General features: G+C 47.3%; 1 protein-coding gene across 1 annotated transcript in view; it reads right to left on the minus strand.

Annotated features, from left to right (window-relative positions):
• Positions 1-12504, minus strand: part of SNX29 (sorting nexin 29) — a gene marked incomplete at its 3' end in the record, with an annotated part of 1499164 nt that overhangs the window by 1005138 nt on the left and 481522 nt on the right. The window contains exon 7 of the mRNA XM_082261720.1: positions 4995-5358. Coding sequence (XP_082117846.1) covers positions 4995-5358 — 364 coding nt within the window. The remainder of the gene's footprint in view (positions 1-4994; positions 5359-12504) is intronic.

Below are 12504 nucleotides of genomic sequence, written 5' to 3' on the forward strand. Positions count from 1 at the left end.
TTATCATTGACTACCAGAGGACAAGCCCTATAAGTATACATGTTATGTGTTGCTTTGTAACTTATTATATATATTTTTTTGATTCTTTCAGCCCGTTATATATATATACATGTATTTATATGTGCTTTTTTTATCAAAATGTGATTTTATATTGTCTATATGTACCCTTCTCCCTCCCCCTGTAGGGAGGGAGACATGTTTTGTAATTAAATGTCTTCAGCTTGAGACTGTGGATTGCTAAACGAGCAGCTGTGTGCCTTTTCGTACCAATTAACTCAGGGTGTGAGCAATCACATTTTTTATCCACCCTTTACTTGGTTTATCTACAAAAGGTTGCTGGCATCCACAGTCTCAAGGTGTGTGGTTATGAATAAGCGATTTTTATCGTGAAACGCGTCAACCCGACACGTCTGTCCGTGTATTGCACTGTCTGTCTGCTGTCTGTTGGATTTATGGAAAATAAAGGAGTCTTAAGGATTTTCATTTAACATCTCCGAGTCCGGTCTTTCTCTTTTTGGATGTCTACTTCCCGAGCCGCTCGGGCACTCCTGGTGCCCCCTTGGTGGTTGATGTAGGCCACCGTTGTGGCATTGTCCGTCTGCACCCGAACCGGACGGCCCTGCAGCCTGTCCAACCCACGCCGAAGGCAGAGATTTATCGCTCGCAATTCCAGAATGTTGATCGGAAGGGAGGACTCCTCCTCCGACCAAGTTCCCTGGGCGGACAGAACGCCCAGAACACCACCCCAGCCCGACAGGCTGGCATTCGTGGTGATCACTGTCCACGAGAAAGGGCGAAAGGACCTGCCCCCCGACACCACCGGGGACTGGAGCCACCACAGAAGGTCCCTTCTGGTGCGATGACTCAACAAAATCTGGAGATCCAGAGACTGCGGTCGTCCGTCCCACCTGGCCAGAATCTCCCTTTGGAGACCCTGCGTGTGAAACTGGGCAAAGGGTATCGCCTCGAAAGCCGAGACCATCAATCCCAGACACCTCATGCACGTCCGGAGGGACGAGCACTGAACGTCCCTGAGGGACCCGACTTCTTCTTGAAGCTTCCGGAGCTTGTCTTCCGGCAGGAAGACCTTCGCCTGAACAGAGTCCAGGATCATTCCCAGGTAGGGAAGACGAACCGACGGACACAGCGTCGATTTTGGAAAGTTTATCGTCCAACCAAACTCCTCTAGAGTTTGCATCGTGACGGACAGGTCTTTCACCAGACCCTGACTGGTCGCAGACCGAACCAGAATGTTGTCCAGATACCCCAGGACCGAGATGCCCTGGGCTCTCAACAAAGCCAGAACCGACGCAAGCACCTTGGTGAAAACCCACGGAGCCGAAGCGAGACCAAAGGGTAACGCCACGAATTGGTAGTTATCCTCCGCAATGGCGAATCGAAGGTACTTCTGGTGACCCTCGAAAATGGGGATGTGAAGATACGCATCCTTCAGATCGATAAAGGCCATGAAATCCCCCGGAACCAGGGCAGCCACCACCGATCGCAGGGATTCCATGCGGAACTTACGAACCCGCACAAAGCGGTTCAGATCTTTCAAGTCCAGAATCGGACGTACCTTGCCCTCCTTTCTGGGCACAGTGAACAGATTGGAATAGAACCCCCGAAATCTGTCCCGATGAGGCACCGGAACCACCACTTCCTGAGCCCGCAGGTCCCGCACCGCCAGGTGAAGATCCCGCAATCGCTCCGGAGACAGCTGAAGATTTGAGGGAAAAAATCTGCCCGCCGGCCGAGAGAGAAACTCGATCTTGTAACCAGATCAAACGATTTCCTGAACCCACCTGTCCCGAACGCGGGCCAGCCAGGGTTGAAGAAAACCGAGCAAACGTCCCCCCACCCCAGAACTGGGTGAGGGCGCCCCTTCAGGCCGCATTGTTATGGGCAGCGGACCCGGACTGGCCGGACTTCTGCTTACCTGCCCACGGCTTTTTCTGGGAGCCTTGTCCCTTGAAGGGCTTGCCCTTATAGTGCGACCGAAAGGCACGAAAGGACCCCTGAGAGGGCCTAAACGAAGTATTCTTCTTACCGCGAACAAACTTAGTCTTGTGAGTCTGGGGCAAAAGAGTGCTCTTACCCCCAGAAATACCCTTTATCAGAGTATCCAAAGATTCGCCAAAAAGGCGAGAGCCCGCGTAGGGCAAATTAGCTAAAGTCTTGCGAGAAGATTGGTCAACAGACCAACATTTCAGCCAGATCAGGCGACGGTTCAACACCGCCACACTCTGGAGACGCGCAGCCAAAGGGACCATATCTAAGTCCGCATCACACAAGTACATGACACCCTGATGAATCTGATCCACCATAGCCAATGTTGACGGCGAAGCAGAGTCAGTTACCAGGGTGCGCCTGAGCACCTGCGTCCAATCGGCAATAGCCTGGGCTGCCATAATGGAAGCAAAAATAGGCTTCTTTATATTGCGCCATTGCTCATCAACAGCGCGCTGAAATTCCGTAGAGCAAGGAAAAACCTGCGACATTGTGCGTTTCCTTTGCGTCCTGTACGAGGACATCAAAACAGGAGGACATGGTTCATCCTCCAAATGCAGCGTTTGCTTGATAGAAGCAACCAACTCATCCATGAGTGCAAGCTCTTCAGACGAGCCAGGGGGGGAATTATCAACCCCTTCCACCTCAGCCTTCCCTTCAGACCCCGCAAGGTCTAGAGATGAGCGAGACCCTGAGAAGGGCACTCCAGCCATAGCATCCCCATCGCCCTCTGAATCAGAGGAAATTGACACTCTGGGCCTTTTTGTGGATCGATCAGCCACCAGCATCTGCAACTGAGCAGCTAAGTTAGCCACAATAGTAGCCAGATCAGCCCCCTCGGGGGAAGCAGCAGCCCCTTGGCCCCCTACCAAGGAGGGGGGAAACTTGCTTTCCTGAGAATCCATGCCCCAGTAGACTTAGGAAAAAAAGAAGGAGTACTGCCCCTTTAAGATCGCGGCAAGCGTAGCCCACTGCACTCACAGAATACACTGACCCCCACAGGGATAGGAATACAAGGCAAGGAATACAGGAATATGGAAAGGTAAAACCTGGAGGGATCACACAGGCTGCTGCACCGATCGCTGTCCCAGAGGAAAAGGAAGTGATGCAAGACTGACCGCCCCTATGAAGCCTATGTAAAGGCTACACAAACATGGCCGCTGGCTGAGGCTCCATAGGCAGATACAGAAACAGCGCTGACATGAGGCCAGATCGATCGCCGCCAAAATGGCGGCGCTTGGCGCCAAAAACGCCGCTCTTTCCACACAGGACCGGCCACCATAGCTTGCTGTAAAAAATGGCGGACCGCAGCAGCGGTCGCCGCACAGTATGCCCCAAAAACGTTGCACAAGCATGTCACACACAGCATACAGCATGTCTCACAGAACTCTCAGCCTGTTACACAGAGCAGAGCAGGAGAGCCCCCCCCCCCCCTCTTCAGCCCACAGAAAGGCAGCTAATACTGACAGGGAGCTCAACGTTTTTTCACAGACATGCAGGGTCCCACAGTCCCAGACTGACACCCAAAACAGACAGGTCCCCACACAGAATACACTTACCATCCGGATGGCGTGGGGAACCCGCACAAGCGATCAAACCGCTGCACTAGGGACAGGGAGAGTCGCAGCCAGGACGCAGTGGAACTGCGGTGCGAAACCGCAAATGGCGTCCGGTGAGGTAGCCACCTCACCGCAGCATCCCTGCAGCGAACAGGGATGGGTCGTTCATCTATGCCAGGGAAACCTGAGCTGAACGCTCGATGGCAGGCTGGGAAGCCACTGGCCCTGAACCCCGGATACCCAGGGAGGCCAGCCCGAGACCCAGCTCCGCATGATCATCTTCATCCGAAGAACTAAACTAATGCTGAAAAATAACAGCTAAGTAAAGAAGAGAAAACACTTGAAATAAAATCAAAAAGAGAGAATAGAGGCTGAGACTGAAATCCCAGCACAGGATAAGCCTGCTAACTCCTGAGCTAGACAATTGAAACTGAGGTAGGAATGCAGGAAGCAGGAGGGTATTGACTGAGGGGACCACCCCCTAGGGGTGGGGTATGCTAAAAGCTTTGATATTAACATATTCTGTTGCCTAGCTTCTCCTACGGAGCAAAGGTCAATAACCCCATTGTGACGAATATGAAGAGGCGGCGACTGTCGGAGGACGTAAGAGAAAAATCTTTTTGCATTGCTACATGTTCCCCAGATCAGTACCCAGACCCCCATACACTTTTTTGGGCAATAACTTGCATTTAAGCCTTCCAAATCAGACTGTTTATTTTTAACGTCCGAGTCCCATAGACTTCAATGGAGTTTGTTTGTTCGTACTAACTTTCCCCCTGTTCACAGTGTTCTGGTGCGAACTGAGGGGGGTGTTCGGCTCATCACTAATCACCAGCAGTCACGTGAATCAGCAAAAAGTTTGGCTGAAAGTAGTATGTTTTTCCCAAATCATCTCTCTTTTACTGTATTTATTATGAGTGACCATTTGTAGAACTCCAAGCCTACAAACTACCACTGTGATTAACACCAGCATGTTAAACAATCCCTCTAACCTACAGGTTTAAATGAAAAAGTTTAAATATATTTTTCTATGTGACTGCTAATCTGCCTTGCATGTTATACCACAGTGGTTCTAAACCAGGAAAACTGTGCCGGAAAGGCAGTTGAAGCTTTTATGTATGCGGGCAGTCAACAAGACACTGAGAAGAAGGCACAGTGTAAAATGCCAGGTATTGAACTACAACTAGCATTTACAGATAGGTAGAAAAATCTAGAAAGTGACTTTTTCAATAGAACTTCTCTCATATATACATAATAATTTAACTTAGACTGTGTGGAGCTACATATCCCCTGGCTATATAGAATGCAAATAAAATTAAAATTCATTAACAAATAACACCTCAGGCTCTATGATATACGAGACAAAGCTACAGACACTGACCCTAGACACAGAAGGAAAAAGTGGTGCTGTATTTGAGATAAACTTACTGTTCACAGGAAGCATTCTTGACTCTGTCTCTGGACCAGCTGACAGTTTCTGGTTCATATGTGTCATAGTCATCCAGCTCTTCATCATCTATGCTTTTCATGACCAGCTTTTGACATTTAAAATCGCCATTAACACAAGAAGAGTCATCATTTTCCTTGTCACGCAAGTCCAGTTGAAATTCTGCTTCAAAGTGAGGTAAAACTTCCGAGGACCTGTCAGTCTGCTCCTCTGAACTCTCTATGCTACTCTTTCGAGTCTTTGAAACATTCACAAGATCTGGGTCTTGCATGTCCCCATCATCACCAAATGAGATGATAGTCAACACTTTTTTCTTTTTCTTGCGGTCCTTTTTAGCTTTGCCATCTACAGGAAGTAAAACTGATGTTAAATAAGTTATCAAGTAAAAGAAGATTTTATGGCTTTAGCTCAGTTTGTCTTGACACAACAGTGAAGATAAAGTACTAACTAGAATAACAATTTTGTAGTTCCATTAACATAATTCACAATTCTTTTATTTTTGGGGATACGCAACAAATGTAAAATTAAATAATACTAACAAAAGAAACTGAAGTGGAACACTTTCAAAATGCTTATTTTAGTTTAATTGTCTTACCTTATGTTATTCAAATGCTTTTGAGGAAGTTCTATTCTCTACCCAATAATATTTTTTAACCTATGTTTGCAAAATTAGTATAGCAGTTCTCAATAAAAAAATATATTAACATGTATGAAAAGATGTAAAGCCCAAATTGTTGGTTTTTTTGTTGTTGTGGATGAAGTATGTGCATGTGATGAAGTTAAACACACTTAAACCCCAGGTTTTTATTGCCATCTTTTTTTCTGCTGGGGAGATTCAACCTCTTTAAAAACTTACCCACTGGCCACTTAAACCCCCTTCCTAACCAGACCAATTTTCAGCTTTCAGTGCTCTCACATTTTGAATGACAATTACTCAGTCATGCAACACTGTCCCCATATGAAATTTCTGTCCTTTTTTTCACACAAACAGCTTTCTTTTAGTGGTATTTAATCATAATTAGGTTTTTTTATTTTTTGCGCTATAAATGAAAAAAGACAGAAAATTTTGTAAAAAAAATGTATTTTTCTTTGTTTCGGTTTAAAAATTTGCAAATTTAGTCATTTGTCTTCATAAATTTTGGCCAAAATTTATTCTGCTACATATCTTTAGTAAAAATAACCCAAATAAGTATACATTTTATGGTCTTTGTGAAGGGTATAGAGGCTACAAGCCATGGTACCAATCATTGAAAATTGATCACACCTGATGTACTGATGGCCTATCTCATTTCTTGAGACCCTAACAAGTCAGGATAGTACAAATACCCCCAAATTACCCCTTTTTGGAAAGAAGACATTCCAAGGTATTTAGTAAGAGGCATGGTGAGTTTTTTGAAGTTGTAATTTTTTTCCCACAATTCTTTGCAAAATGAAGATTTTTTTAAAAAAATATATATTTTTCACAAAATGGTCATATTACGAAGTTATTTCTCACACACTGTACAGGCATACTTGCAACTACACCCCAAAATACATTCTGCTACTCCTCCTGAGTATGGCGATACCATGTGTGAGACTTTTCCACAGCCTGACCACATACAGAGACCCAATATCCAAGGAGCACCGTCAGGCGTTCTAGAAGCAAAAATTACACACATAATTTTCTGACCACCTATCACACTTTGGAAGGTCCTGGAGCACCAGGACAATGGAAACACCCACAAAATGACCCCATTTTGGAAAGAAAACACCCCAATACATAATCTAGGAGGCAATATGAGTATTTTGAACATGTCATTTTTTTCCACAAGTTTTTTTGAAAATGTGCAAAGAAAACCAAAACGCATTTTTTTTTTTTACACAAAGTTGTCCATTTATAAGACATTTCTAACACATAGCATGTACATGGCAAATATTACACCCCAAAATACATTCTGCTACTCCTCCTGAGTATGGCGATACCACATATGTGACACTTTTCCACAGCCTGACCAAATACAGGAGGCCCAACATGCAGGGAGCACCGTCATTTCCTGACTTCCCATTACAATTTTGTGAGGCACTGTAGGACACTGATAAGCATTGTAGTGGCACTGCCATATCCATGCCACGTCAGGGCGCTCATCTGTGCCTCATCCATGCCACATCAGTGCTCATCCATCTCACATCAATGCCATGTCAGGGCCATGGATGTGGCCCAGATGAACACTGACGTGGCATGGATGTGGCACTGATGAGCACTGACGTAGCATGGGTGTGGCACTGATGAGCACTGACATGGGATGGATGTGGCACTGATGTGGCATGGATTAGCCCTGACATGGCATTGATGTGGCACGGATGAGCACTGACGTGGCATGGATGAGGCACAGATGAGCGCCCTGACGTGGCATGGATGTGGCACAGATGAGCACTGACATGGCGTGGATGTGGCACGGATGTGGCACTGACGTGGCATGGATGTGGCACGGATGAGCACTGACATGGCATCGATGTGGCACTGACGTGGCATGGATGTGGCACGGATGAGCACTGACGTGGCATGGATGTGGCACGGATGAGCACTGACGTGGCATGGGTGTGGCACGGATGAGCACTGACGTGGCATGGGTGTGGCCCGGATGAGCACTGACGTGGCATGGATGTGGCGCGGATGAGCACTAATCTGGCATGGATGAGCACTGACATGGCATGGATGAGCACTGACGTGGCATTGATGTGGCACGGAAGAGCACTGAAGTGGCATGGGGGTGGCATTGATGAGCACTGAGGTGGCATGGGTGGGCACGGATGTGGCAAGGATGATACATGGATGGGGCACAGATTAGGCATGGATGGGCACGGTATAGGCATGGATGGGGCATGGATGAGGCACTGTGATGGGGCACGGATGAGGCACTGTGATGGGGCACGGATGAGGCACTGTGATGGCTGGGGCATGGATGAGGCACTGTGATGGGGCACGGATGATGCACTGTGATGGGGCACGGATGAGGCACTGTGATGGCTGGGGCATGGTTGAGGCATAGGAGGCGTGCAGCTGCAGTTTCTCTCCTCTCCTCGCATGCTGTACCGATTGCTATGTACAGCGTGCGAGGAGAGGAGAGAAATGAACCGGCCATGCGCCGGTTTGTTGTGAAGTGATTGCTCCATCATTGGATGGAGCAATCACGTGGTAAAAGGACCGCTCTCATTGGCCCTTTGCCACGATCTGTGATGCGTCGGGTCCCCGGGACCCGGCGAGCACGGATACTCCCGTGTGTGCGCCCCAGGGGGCGCGCGATTCTGGGAAGACGTCCATGTACGCCCTCCCAGAACTAGACGACCGCGCTGTAGCCATCTTTTGGCTATGGCCTGGTCGGCAACTGGTTAATCACCAGAAGGTTTTACCCCCTGCATGACCAGGGCATACTTTAATTGGCAATTGCACAGTCATACAACACTGTACACAAAAATAAACAATCTTTTTTTTTAGCCAAATGTAGCTTTCTTTTGTTGATATTTGAATATCACTGTTTTTTTTTATTTTTTTTGTGATATAAACAAAAACATTTAGAAAAAAATCAATATTTTCTAGTTTCTGTCATAAAACAGTCAATAAAATCTAATTTTGCCATAAATGTAGGCCAAAATGTATTCTGCTCCATGTCTTTGGTAAAAAGGGAAAAAAAAATCCCAATAAATGTATACTAATTGGTTTGTGTGAAAGGTATAGCATCTACAAACTATGGTATATATTTTTGAAAGTTGATCAATTCTGATGTACTGACGGCCTTATTTCTTGAGGCCCTAAAATTTTAGGACAGTACAAATTGACCCAAATAAACAATTTTTTTGGAAAAAATTGATTTTTGTAAAATCTTACCGTAAAATCCTTTTCTCTTAGCTCATTGACAGACGTAGTCCTCGGTGATACAGCACCTTCGGGTTATGTTGCCTCCACAGGAGTAGGACTAGACAGGAAATAAAATGCTCTGGCCACACCCTAGGGGCAGTCCCAGAGGGTATATCCTCTCTCTCTCTGCCTCAGCAAATCAGTTATGTCATAAAAGCAGTCTTTAGAGAATTTAACCCAACCCAACTCAAAAAAACAGAGGGGCGGGTACTACGTCTGTCAATGAGCTAAGAGAAAAGGATTTTACGGTAAGATTTTACAAAAATCCATTTTTCTCTCTCGCTCATTGACAGACGTAGTCCTCGGTGATACAGCACCTTCGGGAAGTCCCAGAGCAGTATCACAAATGAGGGGTGGGAAAATGGAAATCAAATCCAAATCTAGAAGGCCCAACCGGTGCCAACTAGAAGTTTACAATGCTCATCCTTAATGATGAGACTCAACAAAAAAAAAAAAAATTTCAACAGAAAAAAACCCTCGAGGTAGAACACCGGTCTCCTCAAATTGCGGCCTGCAGCACTTTGCGGCCAAAAGAGGCATCCGCCGATGCCATCACATCAATTTTATAAAATTTTGTAAAGGTATGTACCGACGACCAGGTGGCCGCCTTACATACCTGGACCACTGATGCCTGATGGCGAAAGGCCCAGGAAGTACTGAGCGCTCGAGTGGAGTGCGCCCTAACAGGGAACGGAGGACTCTGACCCTTAATAGAATAAGCCTGTACCACCGTCTGTCTAATCCATTTGGCAATAGTCGCGGCAGATGCAGGCAACCCCTTTCTGGGGCCATCCGTGATCACAAAAAGTGAATCCGTCTTACGGAATGATTCCGTAGCTTTCAGGTATACCCTGATTGCCCGAACCACATCCAAGGAATGCAACGCATGTTCCCGATGATGATTGGGCTGAGGACACAAGAAAGGTAGTACAATATCTTCATTCAGATGAAAATCTGAAACCACCTTAGGAAGAAAGGATGGCTTAGGATGAAGTACTACCTTATCCCTATGAATCACTAGGTATGGGGACTGGCATGATAATGCAGCCAGTTCTGACACCCTGCGAGCAGAAGTGATAGCCACCAAGAAGGCCACCTTCTGGGATAAAGTAAGCAAGGGAATCTCCCTGATGTTTTCAAAGGGAGGTTTCTGTAGAACCGACAAAACTAAATTAAGATCCCAGGGCGGTAAGGGCGCGCGGACTGGTGGAGCCAGGTGCCGCACCCCCTGAATGAAATTCCGCACCAAGGACTTGGTAGCTAAAGGTTTCTGAAAGAAGATTGCTAATGCTGAAACTTGACCCTTGATGGTGCTCAAGGCTAGTTTCTGCTCAACCCCTTTTTGCAAAAAGGCCAATATTCGAGTCACCGAATAGGTACGTGGAGGAAATCCTAAAGATTCGCACCACGCAATATAAGTCTTCCATGTGTGATAATAGACCTTGCTGGAAGTCGCTTTCCTTGCTTTAATAAGGGTAGGAATGACTGAAGCTGACAACCCTCTGTCCTTCTGTACTTGGGTCTCAATGGCCAGGCCATTAAAACCAGCGACTGTAAAGCACGATGGTAGATTGGTCCTTGAGACCACAGACACTCCCTGAGACGAAGTTCCCACGGAACGTCTGCGACTAGCATGTCCAAGTCGGTCAGGCCGGCTTGACGAGGCCAGCCTAGAATTTCTAGGACCACTGGCGCTGACTGGATCTGAACCAGGCGTCTCTAGAGCTATCTAGCCCCGACCATCCGAGAAAGTCTGGTCGTTTTCTGTTCCCACACATTTATCAGATACCTGATTCCTATCAGGAACGGTGATCTTCTCTGGTTGGACCTCAGGGACCGAAGTCACCCGGCTAGAGGCTTCTTGGTCTGTCTGGTCAACCAGATCTGATTCCTGTGGGGAATAGAGACTAATCTTAGGAAAAGGTAGAGGAAAAGATCTATTCAGGGAACGGTGACTACCGCTCCCTGTAGTACTTAAATGTTGGAAGGGAAGAATCGCACCGGTAGTAGTAGTCGATACTCGATCTAATGTCCTGAATACCGGTAAAAACGTCCCCCCACCCTCAACCCGGGTGGGGGCGCACCTTCAGGCTGTGTAATCCTTTGCTTCGGGTTTGGCTGAGTCGGTCCTCTGTTTGTCCGACCAGCCTTTCTTGAACCCTCCTGGAGGAGTCTTGCCTTTCCCGCTTGTTCCAGCCGGGCGTACGAACCCTTTATGGGCGGTAAAGAAAGGTCCTCGCTTGTTGCGAGGTCCCTTAGCTTTAGCAGCCTGTGGCAAGAAAGTGCTCTTGCCCCCAGTGGCGTCCTTAATAATTTCATCTAGGGTGGCCCCAAATAGGCGATTCCCCTGAAAGGGGAGATTCGTCAAGGTCTTTTTGGAACCTAGGTCAGCTGACCAGCATTTTAACCACAGCACACGTCTGAGGATTACCGCTGACATAGATGCATGCCCTAATAGGGGGGTAGCATCCAAGGCTGCGTCACAGACAAACTGTAGCCCTTGTATAATCTGTTCCATCAAATCAGATGTTCCCTGGGGGATATCTTTTCCCCTAAGGTCTTGGCGTACCAATCTCGCCCATTCCGTTAGTGTCTGGGAAACTAGACCAATAACAATTACTGGTCTAAATGCTGACCCTATCAGGGAGAAGATAGTGCGGGACTCCGCTTCCATCTTTCGATCCACTGGATCCTTAAAGGACGAAGTGTCCTCCACTGGGATAACCGTGGCTTTATTCAGCCTGGAAATAGGTGGATCCACCACTGGTGGTACCGTCCATTTCTTAATGATGGATTCCTCAAACGGATAGCGTCTAGCAATACGCTTGGAAATAGTAAAGGTACGCTTAGAATGCTCCCATTCTCCTTTAATTTTATTACCAAAACACTTGGGTACAGGAAAAACCTTCACCGTTTTGATGGGCTTGTTAGTACCAAAGGGAATCTCTGTTTCAGTTGCCTCTGTCGGTGAAACCTCAAGTCTTAAGGTTTCCCGCACCGCCACAACTAGTGCGTCCACCAATGCTTCTTCCTGAATTATAGCGGGAGAAAGAACGTCCTCCTCACTGTCTGAGGGAGCTTTACCTGAGATAACAGCCCTTGCAGAGGGACCTGCAGCTGCAGTGACCATCTCTGAATCTGAGTCAGAGGTGTCAGATAATATAGGGGTAGGCGGGGGTCGCTTTCTTGACCCCCCTCCCTGACAGGCTGCCTCCACCCGAGCCACCATAGACTCCAAAACTGCTGTAAATGCATCCATACTCTGTGCACCGGTGGGGCCCGTGGCCCCCTCGAGGGAAACAGGTGGGGGTACTTCTGTGGCAGGGTCCATGATTATTCCAGTAATTTCCCGGAAAATACAATTCAAATTTAAATAAAAAACTTTTTTTTTTTTTTTTTTCTCAGACCCCCAGCGCCACAAAAGCCCCTCAGTGTTACCTGCTAGGGATCCCTATCGATCGAGAGAGAGAGATAGACCCCCAGGCTCACCACTTGATGCTCAGAGTTCACTGCAACAGGTTACAGCGCTGTGTTCACAAACAGGAAGTCTTTTGGCTGGCTGCCCAGGAAGAAAGGAGGCGGCTCCGCCCCTCTGC

Source organism: Pelophylax lessonae (genome assembly GCF_965119305.1).
Source record: "Pelophylax lessonae genome assembly, chromosome: 6".
Classification (NCBI taxonomy): domain Eukaryota; kingdom Metazoa; phylum Chordata; class Amphibia; order Anura; family Ranidae; genus Pelophylax; species Pelophylax lessonae.